At 40.8% G+C, this 25844-nt stretch overlaps 1 protein-coding gene across 2 annotated transcripts in view; it reads left to right on the top strand.

Moving 5' to 3' along the window:
- The window catches only part of ABCC4 (ATP binding cassette subfamily C member 4 (PEL blood group)), a 256495-nt gene that overhangs the window by 79024 nt on the left and 151627 nt on the right, over positions 1 to 25844 (top strand). For both annotated transcript variants that reach the window (XM_075199901.1, XM_075199902.1), the window contains exons 10-11: positions 16771 to 16860; positions 17883 to 18074. In XM_075199901.1, the coding sequence (XP_075056002.1) occupies positions 16771 to 16860; positions 17883 to 18074 (282 nt within the window). The remainder of the gene's footprint in view (positions 1 to 16770; positions 16861 to 17882; positions 18075 to 25844) is intronic.

The raw sequence follows: 25844 nt of genomic DNA, 5'->3' as shown, positions 1-25844 counted from the left end.
AATCGCATTTTCCATATAAAGCATAATTAAATACAAACACCCTCTTATCCAATGTTTTTACCTTTAAAAATGATCTTTTTTAGCCCAAATGGAAATGACAAGGAGATAAGTAATGTGATTAGACAGCCATAACTTGATTTATTATAGCCACAACATTAATATATTAATAAAGTGCTATCATTTGGAGAGGTCAGTGTGCAAGCAACCAATCAGAAATGGCTAGATAGTGCTGCTGGTGTCATTGGCACATATTTTTGCACCATGAATCCAGTACCTGCAAAAGATGCGGATCCAAAGATGGAATGCATCAAAGTCTAATTATGTCACACCTCAGCCTGCATGCTAAACTTACACAAATATGCCCTTGCTGTAGTACACTAATATTTGCCAAACTCTATGTGCCCATTCAGGCAAAGGGGCAAAGACTAATCTAGCTTCAGTTACCCTTTAGTGCGCATGCACAGTATGGGTACAGGTATATGGGTGCCACAAAAAATTGATGCTTTAAATGAGGCCCCCATTGCTTGTGATATGGAGCATTTTTTGAGAGCTGCTTTTATAAGGCATAAGGAATCAAGGTGTCCAGACAATTGACAGATTCTAAATATAGCACTGAAGACACTCTATAGCAAGCAGTTTCCCATTCTTTAAATTATCTTTGTGTTAAATAAAGAAGCTGAAGCCCATAAGACTAAATGTGACATTCATTTACACATACATATACCTCTGTATACATGTTCCATTTATGAAGTGTATGTATCTATAAAGTATAATAGACTAAACGTATAAATATTTATTTCTCTCTTTGGCAGATTATTATTATTATTATTATTATTATTATTGTTAATCTCAGTTGTTTCCCCTTTGATATTATGATTTGTTTTTGTTTAATTGCTGCCACCTACTGGCGCTTAGAAAACATTTTCAGAATTTTATTTTGACCAAATTTCTTTGTCTTTCACATGTTTATTTTTTTGCCTATTAACTCAATGGCGTGGTGTTGTGACAGTTAAAAGAATATCAGCAGTATGTGAGAATTATTTTAAGAACAGTAATTCAAGTTGAAAACATAAATAGCAGGGAATCCTAGTGAAGTAGGCACACTTCATTTAAGATCATCATGCATACAGTGCTATTCCTTTAAAAACTGTTTTAGTTTTTGTTTCCTCTCTAATCAGTTATTGAAAATATCTTTGAACAGAGCATTTCAACATGTGTTAACTCTGTTTGAGGTAGAGTTGGCTATGCATGAAAACAACATTTGTTCTGTAGAGGGTAATTTAAAATGTCCATTTAAGCACATTTGCACTTTATTAGTAAATAGCTCCCTTTGTCAGCGAATAAGATGTGCTGCTGATTAGTGAAACTGATGTTCTGGGCATACCGTGTGTGAATGGACTGTCTGGAGCAATCCATTTTATCCAACCTGCACATGCAACACAGCCATTGAATAGATGGTAGAAAGGCAGGAGGCTCAACAGCTTCAAAGTTAGTTTGTTATTTGGAAAGCAGTAGTCTGTGGACATTTCAGGGAACATATTTTAATCTCATTTTTTGGTGTTGAGCTACCTGGATTTTCTGTGAAAAAACCTTTTAAGTCTTGTGTCCATTCCACACAAGTTGTACTGACTTTACACAATACAAACACTACCTCTTGCCATAATGAGATTATTAAAAAAATTATTTTTTTAAATACTAATATTAGATATATATACCAGATAAAAGCTGGAGGGAGAGCGTCCAGCTGTGGTGCAAAAACTCCAAAGACTAGCCGTGTCTGCTGTAGGTGGGACTATGGTGCTGGTCAGGAGACTGGTCCGGATTTGGAATTCAATATAAAATTCACAACATAATAAAAAAAAGTTAGTCTTTTCTAAGTCTAAATCCATAGTTATTTTCATGGGACACTTTAAAATAAAAAACCTAGAACAATACGGTTCAATTCAAATGTTCACTATAATATGAAGCATAATGGATGGTAATACAGATTACTGTACATCTTTCTTCGGGTTGGGTACGATTTATCTATGGTGATAATTCCGACATGGACAATTCCTACAAAAAAAAGTGAAATAATTAAAATCCAAATGTAAAATAAAGAGACTTACCTTGAACTCGACACTGGAGATCACCGATGGAAGCTCAATGCTGAAAGCAAGCCATTCCGATTGAAGAAGTGCGGGGTGACATCATCGCGACGGCTGGCAATACAAATTTAAAGCGGCAATGCGGGCTTAAGTGTTTAAGCACTTAACCTTAGGGATCCCCACATTGCCGCTTTAAATTTGTATTGACAGCTGTCGCGATTACGTCACCCCGCACTGCCGAACACTTCTTCAAGCGGAATGGCTTTCTTTCAGCATTGTGCTTCCATTTGTGTTCTCCAGCGTCTGGTTCAAGGTAAGTCTCTTTATTTTACGTTTGGATTTTAATTATTTTGCTTTTTGTTTGTAGAAATTACCCCTTTCGGAATTGTGGTAATCGTATAAACCATTACCACCGCTTTCTTCTGATGGAACTTATATAGCAGGTAGGGAATTTGCATATAGGCCATACTTACCGACTATCACAGAATGTCCATGAGATTTCCAAAATAGTGGGTGACCTCCCTGACTCCTGAGTTTGTCAAAGGCAGTCTGAAGCTAGGTCAGACAGTGCAGCTGTAAGTGGAATCCAGTGTGATGTCATTTTACTTTATCATGCTTTTATTTTGTAACTCAAGTCCCATCGTTGTATCCCTCCTGACCCCTGTTAATAAGGAGCGCTACACTCCGTCTCCTTACTTCATGTAGTTGTCCCTGGTGGTCTAATGAGGGCAGGAAGTGGGGCAGCCTCGAGCCATCCGCATCGCCCTACTGTGCATGCGCGGACCGGAAGTTCAGCTTTCTCACCTTTTTTTTCCCCAGAGACCCTGACTGAAACGGACACATCTTTATAGGCTCCTCACATATACTATATATACAAAAGTATTGGGACGCTTGACCATTACACCAACAGGGACTGTAATGACATTGTATTCAAATACATATACTTTAATATGCAGTTGGTCCCCCTTTTGCAGAGATAACAGCTTCCACTCTTCTTGGAAGGCTTTACACAAGCTTATGAGGTCAGACACTGATGTTAGACGAGAAGGCCTGGCTGGCAATCTCCGTTCCAGTTTATCCCAAAGGTGTTCGATGGAGTTGAGGGTCAGGGTTCTGTGTGGGCCAGTCAAGTTCTTCTTCTTTTTTTTTTTTTAAATAAAGTATTTTTATTGAGATTTTTTAGTTACAACATACAAATAACATATAACATCTAATCTAACTAACATCTGTCTCTGCCTATGTTGCTATAAACATTATACAGTGATATTTGGTGAACTTTTAGGGTGATGATATCATCATAGCATTTTCAATACACTCCAGGTCAGATCAATTGAAGTTGCACAGGGCTGAGAGTTATCCATCGAGCTGGTGACTTCCCAAACCCACCATATGATCCTGGTGAGTGTAGATAACATAACTTGATTCACACCAGTGGTGCCATATCTTATGGTATTTATGTATGGCCTTTCTACATTCATACATGAACCGCTCATGCCTCCATACTGCAGTAGCTAGATTAATGAGGTACACTAGGTGGTTCAGTCGCCATTCATACCCTAGCTATAATAACTTTAGCCAGGGAGGTTAAGGTAAATATAAATTTGAAGTGTGGTTTACTTAATTTTTCTTCTAATGTAGTGCCAAATAAACAGATCTTAGGGCACAACAAAAGTGTCACAGGTAGTGTGGAGGGGATGCAGTCCCATATTTGGCCCCAGATGGACTGGACAACTGGACATGACCATAAAAGATGCCAAAAAGTGCACTCAGCGATACCGCACCTGGGGCATTTCGAAGAGGTGCGCAGTCCCATTGCGTGCCTCTTGGTTTGTGTTAAGTATACTCTGTTTACAATGTAAAAATGGATCTGCTGAAACCTAAGACAAGATGTGGCATGTCTAGTGCTTTCCACCATTTTCCAATCCTCATCAGAAAGAACCCCTAGATCGTTTTTCATATTTTATACTGAGCAGATCTAATACTCTCGGGGACAACTGAGGTAACAAAACTATTTCTGTGCTCTATGCCTTTTTATGACCCTACAGATTGTAATATATTTTTAATCAGAGCATCTGATATATGAAGCAATCCGTCAGGAAACTGGGCATTCAGTGCATGTCTCAGCTGTAGATACCAAAAGAATTGGTTGTTAGGTAATGGGAAGGTCGCTCTCAATTGTTCATATGTAGCTAATTAACTGTCTATATTTGGTATGAATTCCTGCATCTTTCCACATCATTGAACCCTCCAACCCCACCAGCTTCCTGAAAATAGTATTGAACCACAAGGGAGTGTCCTGGTAAAACCCTTCACCACCCATAAGAGCATGTGATATTGCCCAAATCATTGATTTGGATTTCCCGGTATCTGTGCTTAGATAACAAAACCTGCAAAGCTCCAAGGGAGGGGTCCGTCTGCTCGCCCAAGAAGTGTCCGAGAGTGGTGTTCTGCGTATCGCCTAACAAGGAGATCAAATGTGTAAGCTGGGAACCAAGATAATAAATTGAAAGATTGGGCAAGGGCAGTCCTCCTGAATTTTTGGTTCTACATAATGTTAAAGCACACCCTAGCTCTCTTACCACTCCAGATCAGGGAAATTAGATGTTTATTAGTATTTTGAAAAACCTCCAACACCGGAGAGCAGGGCCGGACTGGCCATCTGGCACCTCTGGCAAATGCCAGAAGGGCTGATGGTCAGATGGGCTGGTTCGAGCAGTCGGTGCACTGCACGGTCAATGCACTGACATTCCTGGTCACATGTGCCACGCACAGCGCGGCACATGTGACCAGTACGGGTCCTGGAAGGCAGCTGACGAAGAGCGGGCAGAAGACAGTAACAGAGAAGAAGCTAAGAAGGTAAGTACACAAAATGGGTGGGGGGTGGGGGGGAGAAGAGGTGCCACACAGAAAACGGGAGATAATATGATTTGGGCCATTACTGTGTGGCATAATATGATTTTGGGCCACTACTGTGTGGCATAATATGATTTTGGGGCACTGCTGTGTGGGATAATATGATTTTGGGGCACTACTGTGGTATAATATGATTTTGGGGCACTACTGTGTGGCATAATATCAATTGGGGGGCATTTACTCAGGCATGAAGGAAGGAGGAGAATGTTAATATAAAGTGGGAGGTAGGCTATTCATTTAATGGTGGAGTTTAGGTGGGGGCTAATTAATTAATTTGTGCTATTTTATTTGTGGGGTGATGTGGGTTAATTTAATATTAGGGCCTAGCAATTTAAGATGGGGTGATTGGACCTTTAATTTAATGCTTGGGTGGTTTGGGGGCTATTAATTGAAAGTGGGGCTGTTTGGGAAAAAAATGTGAATATGAATTATTTAATGGCAGTGATGGTTGCGGGAAATAGGTATATTTATTAAATGTAAATGCTATTTAATTTATTGCTTATATAGGTTTATGTATCAGCAGCAGCTATTTATATTAAATGTGAATACTAGTATTTTAATGTTGGGGCTGGAGGTAGGCCTAATTTACAAAGCACATGGGTTGTATTGATTAAACACCAGGGGGTAAATGTATTATGCTCCGATTTTTTTCAACTCGCCCGAAATCGGTGACTTTTCAGCTAAAATTTAAAGCGGAAATGGCTTGTAAAGCCAAGTTTGTCGCCGATTTCCGATGAGTTGAAAAAATCGGAGCATAATACATTTACCCCCAGGGCTGGTTGGAGCTTTCTAAATTAAATGTACCCATTTTTTTCCAAATAGGGCCTCTAGCATTCCAGTATCCCGACAAGCATCAACTGAACTAAAGACACCAGCAGCCACAGGTGGTGAAAGTAACAAGACAGGTAGGAGAGAGCAGGACAGTCAGCCAACTGTCCTGAATCTGGTGGGGAAGGCCCGAATTTTGGTGACTGTGTCGTTTAGTGAGATTTGGTCCGACTACAAGGACAATTGGGAGGTATGTCCCGCTTCACACTATACTGCTTGTGAAGGTAGAGCTGCGTGCAGCTAACAGTATTGCACACAGTATTGCCTGTGTATTTGTCTAAAATGATAGCCATGTTACATAATAGGTGCTCCCTGTCTTAAATACCCCAGGCCCCCCAAGCGTTAAAGCAGCTCTGGGTCTGGTGGATGTTAAGAGATTCAGAAACCCAGAGGGAGCGGATGGGGAGCGGGAGGGAGGAGGGAGCGGATAGCTGCTCCCAAGTCTCTGGATAGGACACAGACTGCAGAGCAAGCCGAGGAGCTCTAAGTCTCACAAGATGTGGTAATCTCGTGAGACTAAGAGCCTCCCTGCTCACTCTACAGAAAGTTCCCAGCCTGATGGATGTCAGCAGCACTAGAAGTATAGATAAGTACAGTAGGCTAGGGGTGTCATAATGGGCCTCGGGTGATGGCGTGATAAATGTAATGTTTTATTTTAATGTATGTATCATTGCCCCATGATGGCCATACCCACAACACAATGTGGTCACGCCTTTTTCGGTGCCGTCGCGCTGCGTTTTCTTTTCCTGCAAGAACTGAGGTGGGCCTCTGTACTTTAAATGTACTTTAAATGCCAGGACTGATTTCTAGTCCCAGTCCGGCCCTTCCGGAGAGTGTTAAAGGGGGGTATAAGTACTTCAGTTGTATCACCATTTTAATTAGGTTGATCCTACCAGTCCTACCTCATTTGTGGCTTCTGGTCTTTAGATGTACTGTTATTGGGTCAATATTTAGAGCAACATATTCCGATGCATCGGCTGTAATCCAGATACCTAAATATTGAAACCTGTTGGTCCACAGAAGTGACTGACAGTACACAGCACCTTGCCTCCCATCAGAAAAACCACAGATTTGTCCTATTTATTGTTGTTTCCTGAATATGAACCAAAGTCCTAAAGCACCTCTAAAAGGTGAGACAAAGACCCATCAGGCTTCTAATGGAAGATCAACATGTCATCCGCGTAAAGTGCTATGTTGTCAGTGACTCCTCCCATCTCTATGCCTCTAATGTGCTCATGGGAGCGGATCAAACAGGCCAATGGCTCAATAGTTAAAGCAAACAGGGGATAGAGGGCAGCCCTGTCGAGTACACCGACCCACACCAAACGGGGCTTTCATGAATCCATTAACACTCATCCTTGCCGCTGGTGCAGAATAAAGTAGCCTACCAAGACTAATAAACCTGGGTCCTATGCCAAACTGCTCCAACACATGCCAAAAATAACCCCACTCAACTGAGTCAAAGGCCTTCGCTGCATCCAAGGACAAGACCACTGCCCTCTCCTCAGCCGACCAGGTCCTCTGAATCTGCGGAAATAGTCTTCTAACATTAGTAAGTGTAGATTTTCCAGGCATCAACCCCATCTTGTCTAGCTGGACAATCTTGTGAATGAACCCATTAAGCCGTATGGATAGAATTTTAGCCAGAATCTTGGCATCTGTGGTAATCAGGGAGATAGGGTGATATGAACCCCGAAACAAAAGATCTTTATCAGGCTCCAATATAAGGATGCCTATGGCTTCAGACATAGAGGGGGAAAGTGAACCATACTCCAGCAACTGACAAGGGACAAGGAATTCTTTGTATTGTTTGAATCCTTCTATCGTGATGGCATCAATGCCCGGAGCTTTATGGTTGGGAATTGAAGAAATGACTGCTGCAATTTCCTCCTCAATGGAGGGAATCCGAGGTCAACCACTTCTTGAGACAGCCTCTGGGGTCTTTAACCACTAAGGTAGATTGTAAGTTGACTAGGCGTGTATTGAGCTTGCGTGGAATATAGATTACTATAGTATTCGGAGAACACTTCTGCAATTTTGGCCCCTGTATATTGTTTAACTTTATATTTGTCTATGATGGCTTGGATTGACCTATTGGATATTTTCATCCAAGTCAAGTAGCCCTCCCAAGTCTACTTGAAGATACTGATTGTGTCTGGAGAAGAGAAGCCTTTGACTTTGCTTGTCATATAGAAATTCAGTCCAATCAGATTGTGCTTGAAGCCAGTGTAGTCTATCCTCAACAGCATGAGACCCAACGTATTGGACCTCTAGGTCTCAGCATCTCTGCTTCAGCTCTTCCTCTTTTTGCTTGTTAAGTTTTTTAATATTCGCTATCTTCTATAAAGGTACCTCTCATAAAGGCCTTGAACAAGTCCAAAAGCACAGTTGGATTGACCCCCATGTCATTGTCTCCAGACATCAAGGGGACCAGAGTGTGTGAGGCCAAGATCATATCTCTTCTTGACAGGGAGTGGTGGATGTGGGAGTGACAAGAAAAATTTCTAACCTCCAGATTTCTGAATCTCTAAACATAAGTTTACCAAAGGCAGTGTGCCCACTTGGTAGTGACCAAGGGTCTTCACACTACCTATCTATGGATACATCTATTACATTATTGAAGTCTCCTAGACATAGCACTGGTGTGTCCGGAGCTGTGGCATCAAATGCGTCACCCTTATACATGATGACATTACTTTATGGAGGGGGGGATGTAAACAGCCAAAATAGTCAATGGGGTGTAATTGAATGAGGCCCTAAGACAAACATATCTGCCCTCTGGGTCAATTTGTATCTGGTCTAATACAAAATTAAACTTTTCTAATTAACGCTGAAACACCTCTGGAGTAGGTAGAATGGGTGGCATGATATGCCCAGCCCACCCAAGGTCTCTTAAGGCAAAAGAACCTTGTTACCAGTAAGGTGGGTTTCCAGGAGACACACCACATCAGGACTGGATTTCCTAACCTGACGTAGCACCAATGAACACTTAATTTTCTCATTTAACCCCCTAACATTCCAGGCGAGCAGACGGAGTCCTCCCCGGGCAGGTTTACTTATTGCTAGAGTGGCCATAGTACTCTATCATCTGGATGGGACGCATCGCTGGACCACACCCCTGGAAAGTCGGGACTAGGGATATTCACCATCAAGCAGCCCTGTGCAGCAACCAGTGTAGTACAGCAGTAACATATTATTCTGGAGTATGTAGAAAAAGACAGTTCAACCTGATTAAGTAGATGAGAACACAGCGGCCTAAAACTAACATGACAACTTTTCCTCATCCTGTATACCCATTCTAACTTAAGGCATACCTAGATCCCTCTAAACCCCTGAAAAAAACAAAACATCTTATCAATATATCCCTAAATCCTAGCAAGAAAAAACCTAACCCCCTAATATCTAAATAATAGACAGAGCCTAACTCCGCTAGTATATTTTCTCTCACTTCAGTAGCAAAATGTAGAACTATCACATATACATGCAAACACATCACTAGGTACAATTTAATGATCTTTTTGCCGGGCAGGTAAACGTCTTTCAAGTCAGTCCTCTGCCTCTTGCTGAGTAGTGAAGAAATGGGACTTGCCGTCTGCTGTCATCCTGAGCCTAGCGGGAAATAGCATAGCATAAGAGAGGTGGTGTTCCCGCAGCATTTTCTTGATTTAGGTGAACTGTGAGCGAGCTTTTTAAAACTCCACCACAAAGTCTGGAAACAGCATTATCGTTTGCTTTCCAAACTATAGAGGGCCTTGCTGTCTGATCATTGGAAGGATCACATCTCGGTCTTTAGAGTGCGTTAGCTTGGCAATAAAGGTGCGTGCTGGGGCACCTGGATGTTGGGGCATCCGATGAGCCCTTTCCACAGTGAAGTGCAAGGAGAACGCCTCCCTGCCAAAATAATTCAGGGTTGGCGCCTTCCACTCTTTCTAGCAGCCCAACAAATCGAAGATTGTTGCGACAAAGCCTGCCTTCCATATCTGTCATCTTGATTCTGCATAGGCGAATCTGGGCAGTCAGATCGGAAGTCACAGCATGAAGTGTGTGTGGGGTGGGGGAGGGGGCAGAATCCTGAAAATTAGAGAGTCTGTGTTCCACTTCTCCCGCATCATCTTAAGGTCATGAGGTATTGAGAGGTCGACCTGGACCTCACCTATCTTGTCCAAAACCCTCTCTTCTGAGTATGTTATGGCCAGCAGGACCTGTTAGAGGGATGATGGATCAGTCTGCATTGCAGCATCCACTTCTGTAGGAGGCGGGGAAGGCTCAAGCTACAGACCTCAGTGTTGTATTTAGTATCGTATGCTTGTAACAATAGCATTTCACAATTAACCGATACATATGCGTAGTTGGTAAACTGAAAATGTTTCTTCCAGCAGATCAGGCTAGGCAACAAGTAAGTATCCGTATTGTCAGTGATGTATCTTCACAGTCTTGAACAGATGATTTTGCCACAAGTATGAGAAATCAAGTGTCCTTGAATATAGATGTGCAGTAGTAAAAATGAATGACAAGGTGGAATCACCTCTATTTTTAACATGCACAGGAGATATACAAGATAAATATTACAGCTCAAATAGACTTACAGAAATTCAAATAATAAAGGTGGTCATTCACTTTAGAGGTTAATGAGGAAGTCACTGTGATGTTGAGGCATATAGGGAGGTAAACAGGAGGACTTGTGCCAGATGTAGAAGACAAATATGTATGGCTTCAAAATGGTGGCAAGTGGCATGATTATGCAGGCTCACTTTTTCCTTCCCTCAATCTTAACTGATTTGCCGCTGTAAAGTCTTAGAGGGACAAAACACAGATGCCCGAACATTTAGCTGTTAATGAGTAGATGTTGCACGCAGGGTGCCTGTCTCTTTCCACTCTATGCTGCAAGATGGCGGCTGCAATTCAATTGAATTGAAAAAAGCACTGAGCAGGTCACCTCAGGACCCGATGGAGCCATAGGAAGATGTAACCAGGGACAGATACACTCAGACAGCGAGGGGGGGAGTCGCCAATCCTCAATCGCTATGATCCTTTTTTGGTAACCGTAATGTAATGGCAGCGCTTGATTTAACGTGTTTTCGGGATCAGCGGGCCCACGAGCTAAAGTTAAACTAATGTATCGGAATTTAGAGGCCACAGAGGTAGGATAACAGGAATATTGATCGGATGTTGCAGGAGAGCTATGAAGTGCACGTCTTACTCCATAGCTGGTTAGGCCATGCCCCTGCCAGTCAAGTTCTTCCACACCGAAGTCATCAAACCATCCTTGCTTTGTACACTGGGACACAGTCATGTTGGAATAGAAAAGAGCCTTCCCCAAGCTGTTGTCACAAAGTTGAAAGCATAGCAGTGTCCAAAATCACTTGGTATGCTGAAGCATTAAGATTGCCTTTCACTGGAGATAAGGGGCCTAACCCAAACCCTGAGAAACAGCCCTATACCATTATCCCTCCTCCACCAAACTTGACAGTTGGCATAATGCAGTCAGGCAGGTAACGTTCTCCCGACATCCGCCAATCCCTGACTCGCCTATCTGACTTCCAAACAGAAAAGCGTGATTTGTCACTCAACAGAAAATGTTTCCACTGCTCCACAGTCCAGTGTCTGTGTGCTTTACACCACTCCATCCGACACTTTGCATTGGTCTTGGGGATGTGAGGCTTGCATGCAGCTGCTCGCCATGGAAACCCATTTCTTTAATCTCCTGCCACAGTTTTTGTGCTTACATTAATGCCAGTGGAAGTTTGGAACTCTTCAGCTATGGAAACAGCAGAGCGTTGGCGACTTTTACGCACCATGCGCCTTAGCAGTCGTTGACCACATTATGTAATTCTACGTGGTCTTCCGCTTTGTGGCCGAGTTGCTGCTGTTCCTAACATTATCACTTACAGTTGACTGTGGAATATCCAGCAAGGATGAAATTTCACGACCCGTCTTATTGAAAAGGTAGCATCCTGTCACAGTACCACGCTTGAAGTCACTGAGCTCTTCAGAACGATCCATTTTGTATCACAAATGGAGACTGCATGGCTAGGTGCTTTTTTATGCACTTTTGGCAATGGGACTGATTGAAACACCTCAATTCAATAATTAACAGGTGTGGCCAAATACTTTTGTCCATATAGTGTATGTGTATAAAAGTGCTTAGAGAGCACCAGGTCACTTTTTATAATGTCCCTAAGTATTATTAGAGAAGTATGTCCACACAGATATACTGCACGGACAGGCAGCATACAATATAACTCTTATAAGTTCATCTGCATATATAAATATAGAGGTGTATACCAAGTTGTCTGACGTTTGTAACTACCTGCTTTTGACCAACTTTTACAACTGTTCAAAATAAACCAATTAACTTGGTTAAGGCAAAAGTGTTTTGTGGCTTAATGGCCACCCCCAACTTCATGGTTGTTGAACTGTCAGCAACTATGACAGAGACCGAAATATATTTTCATCTATTGTGGCCAAGATATGTGTCAAACTGTCCCTGACTAATGCCTTGGATCAAGTATTGTCTTGGGCAGTCTAATTCAAATAGAGATGTAGCAGAAACTGTAACTCCCCCCACCCCCAACTTTTTTTTTATTGATAATATTGCAGTTATTCTTCTCTCTAGTCTTATTAACATGGTTCATCTTTTTTCTGACATTTATTGTAAACATTGGGTAAAATCCTAACCATGCTCACATATATGTTGGTTGATGACTATTCTCATTGAGATGGGACCCAAGGCAGGACAATCCGTTCTTTACACTATCATTTGCCCATACCATTATAATGAGATTTTATATAGACACTGTGGGATTTTATTTTAAGCAGAAGACATATTACTGTGTGTGGCTTTCCAGAATTACAACTGCAGATGTTTCAATAATTAGATTTTGTTATTCCGAGAAATCCAGATCAATTTTTACTGTTTAATCTGAAATGTCATTATTAGTATGTCCTGTCTCTGTTTATATAACTTAAGAATAAATACTCCCAATAATGTATATTATGCAGCACATCAATAAGCAGCCTTTAATATCATATAGTGACTTTTCTTGCTCTTTATGTATAAAAGGTAATGTTAACAAATCTGACTCCTTCACAGCTCCAGCTCTGTTATGTGGCTGGGTTGTTGGCAACGATAAAAAAATTTCCCTTTGCCACTATTTGTGAAATGAATCTAACTAGGACAGGACTGTCGAAGAGAGGTTAGCCTTACAAAGAGTTATTTTCCCCGATATGTCATTCTGGAACACGATAACCTGTTTGTGATATCTGTTCTATATGTGACCTGCTTGTACTGTATGTCACTGCTGTACCTAGGTTCTGTACATAGTACATGGAGCTCTGGTCCACAAAGCTCTCTGACCCAGCTGACGGTAGAAAATCTTGGATATACCACTGAGGCCTCTCACCTGAGCAGAACCCTGACTAGCGGTTCGTGTCCACCCCCGGCCACTTGCTGTACTGTTGTTTTACCGTCCTTGTCTATGCAGTCCACTGGCACCAGGACAGATACAACAGGGCTCCCACCCAGGAACTCTTGCAACGTTATATCCGCCATATCTTGCACGATCACCAATGCTAGGTGACACACTGGATATCTCCAATTCCAGTAACCTGTGGGCACTGTCTAGAACCTCATTCTCACAGGCTTGGAAGAGCCACTGATACTGAGCTGGTATTATGCGCATGTGGAAAAGGCTGTGGCTTGTCACCAACCAAATCACTTCTCAGGGCTGGAACCTCTGTGTCAGAGAAAGTACCGCTGTCAGACTCTGGGATGCATCAGAACCACCAACTGATATTTGCTGCATGGATTTGCAGCCAAGGACTTGGCTGCAAGGGATACGTAAGTCGCAGGCATTCAAGACAGCTAGTAGTGTGGTGGCAGAGAAAAGTCAGACGATCCGAGGTCAGACGATCCGAGGTCAAGCCAATCAGGAGAAGACTATACCGAAGGAGGTCAGACAAGCCAAGGTCACCACAAATAGACTGAATATTGTAATCCAGGAGAATGATCAGAGCAAGCCAAGGTTACACTAATAGTTAACTAAACATAGGAACAATAGCTGGAGACAGGAGACCTGATAATTTGGCACCCTAATGGTGCCAGAGGCGAGTTTAAATAGAGGCTGCAAGGAGGTGATTGGGGAAGCGTGGCTGACTGCGGAGTCAATGAAAGTGTCCCATTGCCTAGCAATGGGACGCGCTACTTCGTATGCGCCCGGCATTGCGAGGATGGAACTATCAGATGGCTGTCCCTGCTTCACTGAGAAACAGCGGGGATGGCGCCCTACACTCTGCTTGCCATGCACAGCACCTTTATCATTGCAAGTGGGAGGAAAGCGAAAGAAGTAATTGATCAATAACTGCAGGGAGTTCCAGACATCCCACGATCTGACCACCAACACTGGGCACCTTGGGGCTGAATGCAGGTGTAACACTTCTATTGGTAGATGTTGTTAGAGTGTAGTGCGAATTGTACCTGGTTTTTGGATGCTCTTCTTTGAATCACAACACGGCAGTGGGACAGAGAACCCTCGGGTCCACAGTACAAGTAGGGCACCAAAAATTAAGTAAGGTCAAATTTATTATTCAGATACAATATGTTAAATAAAAGGTTTTGGTTTTTTTGGGGGGGGAGGGGGCGCAGATAATGATAAGCAACACATACCATATACAACTTTCAACTACACAGCTTTCTAGTTATAAGCAATGTTACACACATATTTTACTCTCAATCTAAATCAATAATTACTGCCTTATTCACACATTTTTTACATTTTGACATACAGCATTTCAGATAAAACAGTTACTATTTTCCTTTCTTTATGAGCAATCCGTAGTCTTTGGGGTAATGAACGTAGCTAGGCAATGTGGATGGGTCAGGCTTCTCAACATAAAAACCAGTGGGAAAATGCAAGTGGAACAAAGTGGTTTTTATTTACCACGGGTTACACAGGTAAGTGATAAATAAATGGTAAGGCATGAAAAGTCAGCCGAGTATGGTCATTTATAGCAAGAAGATGAAACTCTGGATGCAATAGTCTGCAGACCGATACACAGAAGATATTGGAAACAGGATGCGCAATGGTCTGTGAGGCGTTACCACTAGACAGTGGAGCTGAAACACAGGATGCAATAGTCTCTGGACCAATACACAAGAGATACTGGAAACAGGATGCAAACTGTGGGTGCTGTTATAACAAAGCCGAGTCAGGGGTCACAGGAAGAGATGCCAAAACTGAGGGATAAGCAGAGTTCAAAACCAGGAAGTCAGACGAGGATAACTCACAGGAGACCCAGCAGAGGTCAAGGCAACAGATGAACTGGCAATGGCTTCTGAGACAGGTTTATATCGGCCAAGGGCACGTGCTAAGCATCCTGGAGTAATGAGCTTAGCTCTGGCAGATAGAAGAGATGACCAAGTACCACAGTGGCCCCTTTGGTGGAACTGCAATCTGAATACCTATAAAGGCAAAAGTCCAACATAGGTCTTGGCAGACAGGAGCTGCAGGAGGCAGTTAGTGACAGGATGCCAACGACAAGATAATGGATGTCTCTCAGATGACAGTTCGCTACAGTTATAATGGAGGTTTTGTGTGGCTATGAGATAAGTCTCTGTCATTAGACACACATCACACTTATCTGGTGATTAAATATAACTTTCAGCCAAATTTTAAGTACATTTCTTCTTATAAATTGGGAGGAATAATAATTAATACTGATATTCTGATCAATATATGAAGCTATTTTTTGTTTTCCTGTAGAGTATATATCACTTGCAAACAGGTAAATATATCTCAATGTCTTAACCTGTTTTATCTCTTTAAATCTCTTTAATTGTTTATCTTTGTAATGCTATGTTTTTCACACTTCTAAATGTCTGTCTCAGATTTCTTTTTTTCACTGTTGTACCACCTTTGTTCACTGCTGCTCCTCTGTCAATCTATCAGTCTTCCTGATGACTGCTGCTGTTACTCCATTTCATTAGCTTTATTTTTATCTGTTTTTCTCTGTTCTCTTTTCACAAGGCTCCTCGACCCCTCTCTCTGTCACTCTGCTTCCTTGAATCACTGTCTCCACAGTCTCATCATTTGTCCTGTCTCACAGAACACAGAACCTTCCAGCAGCCCTCACAGACTGGACCTTTTCTGGGTCTTAAAGTCTCTCCAGTATCATGTTGTGAAACAGTCCTGTTTCAATGGGTCCTAGTGCCCAACAGTTTCTGGGTATTACACAGGTATAAAGCTACTTAACATCTACAGATTGTGTTAACATTTCAGGTGTTAAGAATGCTGCCTGTTAAATTGACTCATTTTACTGTCCCCATAGAGCTCTCAGGACGGCAATGATCTGCGAAAACTAGGTTAATGATAGAGAAATCACAGGATAACCCTTTCCTTAATTGAGTAAATCGGTAACATAGCCTTTCTTCTGTGAAAACAGCAGTTTTAACACTGATTGATAAATAGATCCCTAGGTCTTGCAACCATGGTCATACTCCTAATCCAAGATTTCTGCAAAAGTACTTGCACTGCTGGCCGCAAATGGAGAAAATTCAGCTTAAACTCAGTTTTCATTAGCTACAAATCTCATAATTTCTCCTTAAGCTGTGCCCTAACCCTGACTCCATGCATAACCCAACTCTACCTGCCCCAACTGCAGTTTTTAGTGCCCAACACGTTGCCAATAACATTAGCCAAATCTGATTAACAAATGACAAAGTGACACTGATTATAGATAGTGCTGTTTGTATATGAGTAGATAATCCATATTCCTACATTTTTTTTATTCTTCAAAGTGTTCTGGACAAATGGTAATATTATGCTTCCAAATTTTTTCAAATCTAATTATTAGTTTGTTTTAATGTCCCAAGAGGTTTATCATTTGTGTACAATTCTTGTTTGGTTGCTGGTGGTGTTAAATCAAATGTTGTATTAATTTACAGGCTTTGGAAATGCCAACTCTTCAAAATATCTCATGCAGTGTGAGACCAGGGGAATTGCTGGCTGTAATCGGACCAGTTGGAGCAGGGAAAGTGAGTATCCTTTTTCACTCTTTTTTTTTTTTTTTTTCTCTTTGCTCTCTGAAAACCTCTAAACTCAATATAATGAAAGTGCTGATACTTTTTGTAGGCTGTATTCAGAGTCAGTCATTGGGCTCATGGTGAAAGAGAATGTGTATTTACATTGATTGTCATCAATGCATTCCAAATGAGTGATGAAATGTCAGAGAAAACTGCTTGGAGTGTTACTTCTTTGTCAAGACACAATGGTATCGATAGTCCGCTTAGTTTACCTTACCCAATGGAATTGTATATTCTTATGGAGCACTGTCTGTTTGTCTGTTTGAAGTTTTCATATAAAAGGGGAAATAATGCTGTGACATGGTCTAAAATGATTCTTTATTAAACTATGGCTGATAAGTTGATGCAACATGGAAAAGTATGGTTTCTCTGGCAACCATACATATATATGTCTTAGTATAATTGAATATTTTGAAAATGTATGTACAGTCAAGTGACTAGTAGCAGATTTTTCTTTTCATTATTATTATCTGAGCTGTTAGACCAGGACTGTACTGGATAAATTCTGCACACATAATACAAATGCATAAGATAATTTTAAGGGGGTGTGCGAGTCCCACATTTTTGGGACTGCTATTCCTTGGAATAAATAGCTGTTTGAATTCTCCAGAATGCTGAAAACATTCTAGAGTCATTAGGGGCTGTAAAATAGGAAAACCTGTCCTATTAAGTAAAGCTGTCTGAATGGCGAGCTTCCACATGTTGTTGAATTCTCTAGGCACCTCTGAATGGGGGATTGAAAAACCAGTAAAAAAAAAACAAAAAAACTTCTAATATTCAGAAACCTCTTTGGAGGATGCGGCCCACCTGCTGAGACAGGTGTCAGAGGAATTTTCTACTAAAAAGGGAAAAAATCTAATACATCATAGTTTATTAATTCAGTAATAACTTTGAATTTTTCATTAAAAATATTAAAATTAATTAAATCCTCAACAACTAGAAATTACATGTTTTCTCTTTCCACCCTTTCACAGTCCTCTCTTTTGAGTGCAGTTCTGGGTGAACTGCCAAAAGATAAAGGCTTTGTGGACGTCAGAGGAAGAATTGGATATGTCTCACAGCAGCCTTGGGTGTTTTCAGGCACTGTCAGAAGTAACATATTATTTGGGAAAGAATATGTTCAAGAGAAATATGAAAAAGTCCTGAGGGTATGCGCGCTTAAAAAAGTAAGTATTTATCTAAAGAAGGTGTCTAGCTGCAGATTTGTGTCGAATAGTATTTACTGAATTTATCAGGGATTTATGATTTAGTTTTTGTTTGGAAGCTTAAGCTCTGACAAAGCTGGTGTGATACAGTGGACAGATTTGCCTAGAGAACTTCACTAACACCAGAGCTTATTAAGCACACTGTGCAACTGTAGCAGTGTATACAAGCAGGATGTCGCTGGGGTAATCACACAAAGATAATCACTGACAGAGAAAAGTACACTAACACGCACACTCATGGTTGCATAAAATAAAAAAAACTTATTTTTTTAAGAGAATAAATTTAATATAGCTAATAAATGTATCAAGTTAATGTTTAAATCTGGTAAATCGAAATCAACATCTATTCTATCTTGTTTCCCTGATTACAGATTAATTAACCAATTTAATTGCATCATCAAGAATTTTATCTATTTTCCTTTGGTTTTTGTCAAGCATATAAATGTGAGGCATTTAATTGAAGCCACTAAATTCCGGTTTTGTTGTCTATGTATATATTTTGGATTTTCCTCTTTGTTTTTGTTTTTTAGTATCCAGTCTTGTTTTATTTCTGGGTTTGTTTCCTCTTTGTAAAGAGTGTGCTGGAGCTATATAAATAAATACATCAATGCGTAACAGCTTTTTTTTAACCGTTCTGTTTCATTTATTGTTAGTGCAAAGCAAGAGTTTTGCAAGTGCTTTTTATGTCATAAAATTGTATCTTTGTACTGTATTTTGTCTATTCTTACTTGACAAAATGCCATGCATTGCTGAGTGAGCAGATATTTGGAGATCTGGAAGGCATTCCTCAAAGCACACATTTATCTTAGAAAAGCAAGTCCCACTGCTAGGGCGCTAGAGGAGGTGGAGTAAGCAGCATAATTTAAGCGATTTGGACCTGCTTATCTGCAGATATAAGAAAAAGACATAAGGGTGCTCACTCATTACCTCAGGAGGAAACCGTTCTTTGACACACGGTTGGATAGGCTGGACTCTCCCCACAGCCATGTGGATACTGACTGTGATGAAGATTAATTTGCTTTGATTACCTATAGAGATGGCTTCTTGCGTCTTTCCGACAGTGTAAATGTTGGCACTTAACCAGCTTGTGCATTGTGTGACAAGTGGACAATGTCGCCGGTGTGATTGGCGACATTCACATTGCCGACATTAAAAGGCATTGGTGTTTTAATGTGAACTTTACTCTAAAAGCTTTCCAGATACTTTTTATGTGTATTATGACAGAAGAAAAGGGGAATGGAAATATTAATAGCACATCATCTCACTTTTGAACACCTGGGGCTAAATTTACTAAGCTGCGGGTTTGAAAAAGTGTATTATTTAGTACCTTCTACAAAATGATAGCTACCTCCTGTGCGCACAGGGTCCAGTCATCAGCGAAAGACATTTACAAGGCAGGGTGGTTGTCAATGCATACTTTTTTCTAAACATTATTTACTGGATGTATCAGCATCTGTTTTGCACAGTTTGAAAGGAAAGTCCTCCAACAACCTGCCTAAATAAATATTATTTTGGATGTTATCTGTGTGTTGACTATTTATTGCCCACCCTACTGTTCTTTACTACTTTGGGAAATCCCATTGTGAGGACTACAGTGGAGTACGAAAAGGAAAATGAGAGAATTATACTCGCGTTAATTTCTATTGCTTGAAATACTCCATGGCAGCCCTATGTTTCTCACTCATGTTCTATAGTGACGTTGAAGGATAGCTCGGGAAGTTACTAAAGACACCAGGATGGAGGAGCAGCCACCTTATATACCCTCCAGGTGTCGAAATTCTTTCCTGTCTACAACTCGGCTGAGTAGAGTATTAACCCATAGGGCTACCATGGAGTATTTCAAGCAATAGAAATTAACGTGAGTATAATTATCTACCTTATTTGCTATTCACCTGAAAATGTAAATATACATTCATCCAATTAGCTTCTCATATCCTGGCTGTGGGGAGGTGATCTATAGCTTCAGCCTGATAGTGTCCAAAACCACTCTCATAATCTGCAAAACCTATAACGGGCATCTAGGTGAAATTAGACCTTTGATTTTTATAAGCAGCAAGCAAAATGTGATGTGTAAGTCGTGACTGAAAGCAAGGATGCACCACATACAACACATGTCTGCTCTTACCCACGAAGAGAAGACGATGTATTAAAGTAATTCTATCGTTTTCAAATAAGCATTGCATAGGCGATTGTATTGTGTTTCCAACGCACAAAGTGATTTATTTTAGCAGATGTAAATAGTTAACAGTTAAATACATTATTATATTATGATACAGTACAGTACAGCCAATACCAAAAGATACATACATACCGCTGCGCTACCACAGGCACCAGTAAACAGTAGTTCACCCTCGGACACTGTGGTCAGAGTAGACTGACGACTGGGAGCGTAGCTATGATTATATATACATTCAGTGTTACAGAGAGAACAATGCAGATGACGTGGCTTGCTTCTATAGGTCCAGACTTCGGGTGGGTCCAGGGTAAACAGGTCATAGGCTAGTTCAAATAACCGCCTCAAAGGCTGAGGTCATCATTCCAGATGATTCTCCCGCCCAGAAACAAGTTACAACTGGTCCATTAGCATTTTACAGTCTGATATCAATCTGACAAGATATTGCCTAACATCAATAACTAGAGTATGCAATATGCGATCTCTTCGGCGATGGAACCGGACAGCTGCTGATGAATAGGGGAATAAAATGATATCAGACATGACACATTTCCTATAACCTGAACCTTAAATAACACTGAAGTGTACATATAATCATAATATATAAACTAATAATAAACTAAATACTATCTGCTCATAAATTACTGTATAACGGAACCAATATGAATATGAATTATATAAATAACTAAATGTTGTAATGCGAGTGTGTACGTGCGTATTTTACCGTGCGATCGCCGTATGCCACGTGCAGCGTGGCATACTGAGTGCAATCGGCCAATAAAACTATTAACCAATATACTTTCATTCATCCAATTATACGACTTCGACAGTTCCACCCTTTGATAGTATAATAAACTATCACCTTAAAGATGTTATATGCAGGATCTCAGTACCACGTTTCATTGTTATGTAATGCAAGTCCCCCTTGGTGTATGACCACGCTGTTTGTAGATCTAAACAAGTTATCATAAGAGAGAGTCTTAATCCTCAAAACGACTTCTTCTTTTACTATAGACCGTACACTTCTGGAGCTTGGAGATAACCTTTTGTATGCCCTTCAAGGGTGCAATAAAACACGTAATACATTATTTGGAAAGGTGCAGAGTACAATAGAACATGTATCCGTTATAGAGAATACTCTACTACAGTTCTTCAAGTTTAACAGGTTCATCTGTCCAACACATGTCTTTAAACTCAGAATACATTTAAACACTTCATGTTCATCAATAGCATCATCCTATGTCTATCAATGATGCCATATACAATCTCCTTCAGCTTGCGTTAATATACACACTTCTAATAATGTCATCAGTTCTTTTCATCAACACTTGTGGGCGGGCTATTGTCTGTTCGTTCTTCCCAGTCTCCCAATACTCAGGTTTCTTTGTACATGAATTAGTGATTGGCTTGCAAACAATTGGGAGACTCCAGACTAAGGGACATAGGTTTTGTACTTTTGCCCTAGTGACCTCCCACCCATAATTCGGGTATCTCAAGAATATTTAGTGGAAAGAGAACTAATCCTACTTGATATAATTACTGAGGCACGTGAGAGCACGCCCAGCACTATGTTTGGTCTAAAACCTAACCCACCCAAAAATGATAATCATTCTCAAGGATGCCTGCTCAAGTCCGATTATTACTGGACTGGCATCGCTGGGTGTACTTTTCTTCAACTATGGGGTCAATGTACTTACGGACATAATGTTACTCAGACAATAGCCCCTCGCACTTTCTCCAAGGTCCAAGGTTTCCAAATTTTCCTTTACCCCTGAATTGAATAGAGTAATTGGCTGGACCGATTATGCTACTAACTTCTCCTTCATCCCCAACCCCTCAATATCATTACCCGAACCAGCCTCTGTCACCTGCTAATAATTAAAAGAATTGACCATCCTGAGAAGAGAATGAAATTAGAGAAACACAGAATAGGAAAAACTACAACTTCATGATGGACAGCTGTCTTAGCCTTTGGCTCAGGTGCCATTAACTGCATTCGAGGCCTTCCAGAACAGATTCATGAGTGCCCTTGGACCCTTCTCTGAGTGTTGGCTCCTCTGCAGTGGGTGGAATGGGTACCAGTGTCTCTGTTACTCTTGGTGCTGGTAGCTTACACTTGACACTTGTCGGTCAAATAACCTGAGCCTAAGAATTTACTGTTTCACAACTTACTCTCCCGATACAACATCCTGACAGTTAGTGTTTCTTTTCAGGAAACAGTGTTTTGCACGTTCTCGGTTGCTGTCTCACTATTTACCTTCCCTCTCAATGTCTAAACTAGTCTCTCAGTTACAAATTCATCCCAAGAGGGGTCAAGAACATTTCAAAAGTCAACAGGTTAAGAGGCAGCTCAGGAGTGGTATTGATAGTGTGGAGGACTAGTGGCTAAAGCTATCAGCAACTTCAATCAAGTTCCAACTCTCATTCTATTCAATTCGTTCTACCTAGTACAGTTACTTTATGTTCACACTGGTTTGTGGCTAATCAAAAAGTATTTAATTCGTGACCACTACTCATACATTATACATTTTATTATCAATAACATGAATACCCCTATCACCTATTATAATTCTAGGGCTATCACATTGAATAACGAAAGCTTTGAGTATGACACAGTAATACATTAGACACATTTCAATACACCTTTACCCAGACATATTTCATTGGTACACCAGTGTATACTTGAGGGTCCTGCATGGTGGTAATTGGATGATGTGGATTTGTTTTATCTGGAGAAAAACCCATCTGCAGGAGGGATATTGGATGGCTCTATTGGTAACATTTTCCTGACATTCTCTTAATCAAGATAGGACGTTGCCGTCCTACTAGCTTGAGAAGAAATGTCTAGTGCACCCTAATATGCTCTTACCCGCTTGCGCATACCTTCTGTACCCATCTGAGCCAGACCATGTGCTGCCTCCGCTAGGTCTGGAAGATACACTCTGGGAGCTACTGGTCTACCTTGTCCATCTCTCCAGAGTCCACCGGACTCCTTACCACATCTCTTCACCTTCCAGACAGTTAATTATTCAGGTAACACAAATCTTCGTATATTACCCAATATGTGTATGCGTGCATGTGTGTGTGTGTGCGTTCACATTTTAAAACTAAAACAATAGATTTGTTAGCTATCACATAAACCCTGCTGTCTATTTGACAGCTATGTTTGCCCTGGTGTGACAGCCATGTATGGTCGTTTGTGTAAGTGTGGACTTTACTAGCAGTTACCAACTTCAGTTGGTAACTGTGTCACTATATAAAGTCCTCTATGTAGTGTCCTACTCATGTGCTGGTTTTGCTATAAAAAGATTTTTCAGTCAACTCAACATCACCCCCTAGACTAGAAAAATGCTGAAGACCAATGTATATCAATCGATTTTCCCTCTGCCAGCTCACATGCCATTCTCAGTACCTCACATTCAGCTACTTGACTAAGTGAGAAAGACAAAGGGGTCTATTTCGCTAACACTTTCTTCAAATATAACAGTACCCAGTACATGTCTATATAACAGTGAAAAAATATAAAACACGAAAATTCTACATTTTCTAGGGTTTCACATTATGTCATATCTTGTGGCCAAAATCCTACTCCAATGTTCTACACAGAGATGCATATCTGTATGTCTACCCTCCAGCAATCTCCTGTCCTCAACACCCTTTGTGCATACATATAAAGGCACATTTTTGTACGGGAGGCACAAAACACAACAAAACAGATATGCAATCTATAAAACATGCATCGTATTTCCACACAAAAAAAAACCAAAAAACTTTTATGCTTAACATTAGCAACTTCTATACACATAACACCAAACCCCTGACTGTTTCTGTAACTCATGTCAATCTAGTGTGTATATCCCTGACCCCTCCCCATACTTGACTAGGGGGTCTTACATCAACCGTGCAATCCAGTGTCGTCTGTCATTTGTTCATTAAGAACTCGGTATCACATTGCCTACATACCTTTGCGACAGACTTCCTGAATTATGACGGAGAAATGTAAAAATTAACTCTTGATGACTCATCTGAGATACATAAAACGATATTTTGGAGCAGTATGTACATACTTCATTTTTGGATAATGATTCTCAGCCAAACAAATTATCATGAGTCACTGCAGCCTAAAACAAAGAGTGTTCCAATGAACCATTGTTAATTAGTCTTCCAAGAGTAATTTTTCTATTTCTCTATCCCACCCCTTTAAACACGAAGTCTATATTTCTTTTGTGTACCCTTATCTGTGAGAAGAAAAACAAGATAGTTATCTTAAAACAGCAAACGAAACAAACATTTCCATTCTTTACCATCGGCCAGCGATTAGGAAAGTAAGCATGTGACAACATAAAATAAACAAGCAAAATCAACAAAGATTACTTCAAATTAGTTTTTTTATTTCTAAACCTGCACACTAATACTTACCACAGATTAACCTTTACCTTGCCCGGTTGTAGGACTACAGGTCTGACCTAAACTCTAGGGTTGGCTTTAGTTCTCCCTCAAGGCATTGGCTGTTATGAGGTGCGCAGGCAACTGTTGAGAAGCCTCTGAGACTTGTGTGCGCCGTCTCTGTGGGTGTCTGTGTGATTCCCCCTTAGATGGGCCAAGTCTCTTTGCTTCCGCTCTTGTCATTGTACAGTCCTTTGCTTGGTGTCCCGTTTTAGCGCATCTAAAACACTTCCTCAACTCATGTTGTTTCTTTTCCTTAAACCAGGTGTTATTATACTGTGGTTGTGTGTGCCGTCCCTCTAGTGCTTGGATACTCACCATCATTAACCTATCACTTAGTGTCTCTTTCTGTTTATTTATATTCTTATCATGTTCTATTGCTGACTCCCTGAGAGCATCTACAGTGATCCCTCTCCAGTTCGGTAATGAAGTTTGCACCCTTGTTTTCAAATTTTCTCTGAGGCCATCCATTAGAACTGAAACAGCAACCTCCCTGTAGTGTACATTATCCTTTATGTCTGATAACCCAGTGTATTTGGCCATCGCTATCAGAGCTCTATAAAAATAGTCCACTGCATTTTCACTATCCTGTTGTTTGATAGTGAAAATTTTACTCCAGTCCACTACCACAGGAAACTATATGGCCAACTGAGAGGTTATGCATTTAATATTTTCCTGATTATCATCATCTGTTAAGGACTTCTCTTCCTCCAACATACAATCCTTAATAAACTTTTGTATATCAGTACCGGGAGGAAGACAGGCCCTAAACACCACTAGCCAATCTTTATTAGTTGGCTCATGTGCATAACCTAAATCTCTAACAAATTTCTGACACTTGGCTAAATCTTTCCTAGCGTCTGGGAACTCAGATATAATTGCACGCAGTTCAGATCTAGTCCAAGGACAATGCATTTCTACATGTCTTATGGGAACAACGCCATCTCTGTCTGCCTTCCCATTCGGAACTGCTATTGTGCGGACAGGATGCAAACCTACTAAATCACTACATTCAGAACTAGTTGCTCGAATTGCTGTTGCAGTATAATGGATGTCCCCCCTTCTATTAATCTCTACATTATACTCACCAATTTCAGCCGCTGCCCCTGCTG

This window comes from Mixophyes fleayi, chromosome 2 (assembly GCF_038048845.1).
Source record: "Mixophyes fleayi isolate aMixFle1 chromosome 2, aMixFle1.hap1, whole genome shotgun sequence".
Lineage (NCBI taxonomy): Eukaryota > Metazoa > Chordata > Amphibia > Anura > Limnodynastidae > Mixophyes > Mixophyes fleayi.
Note: the sequence above shows the minus strand (reverse complement) of the source record. Positions and strands in the feature narration are given on the sequence as shown.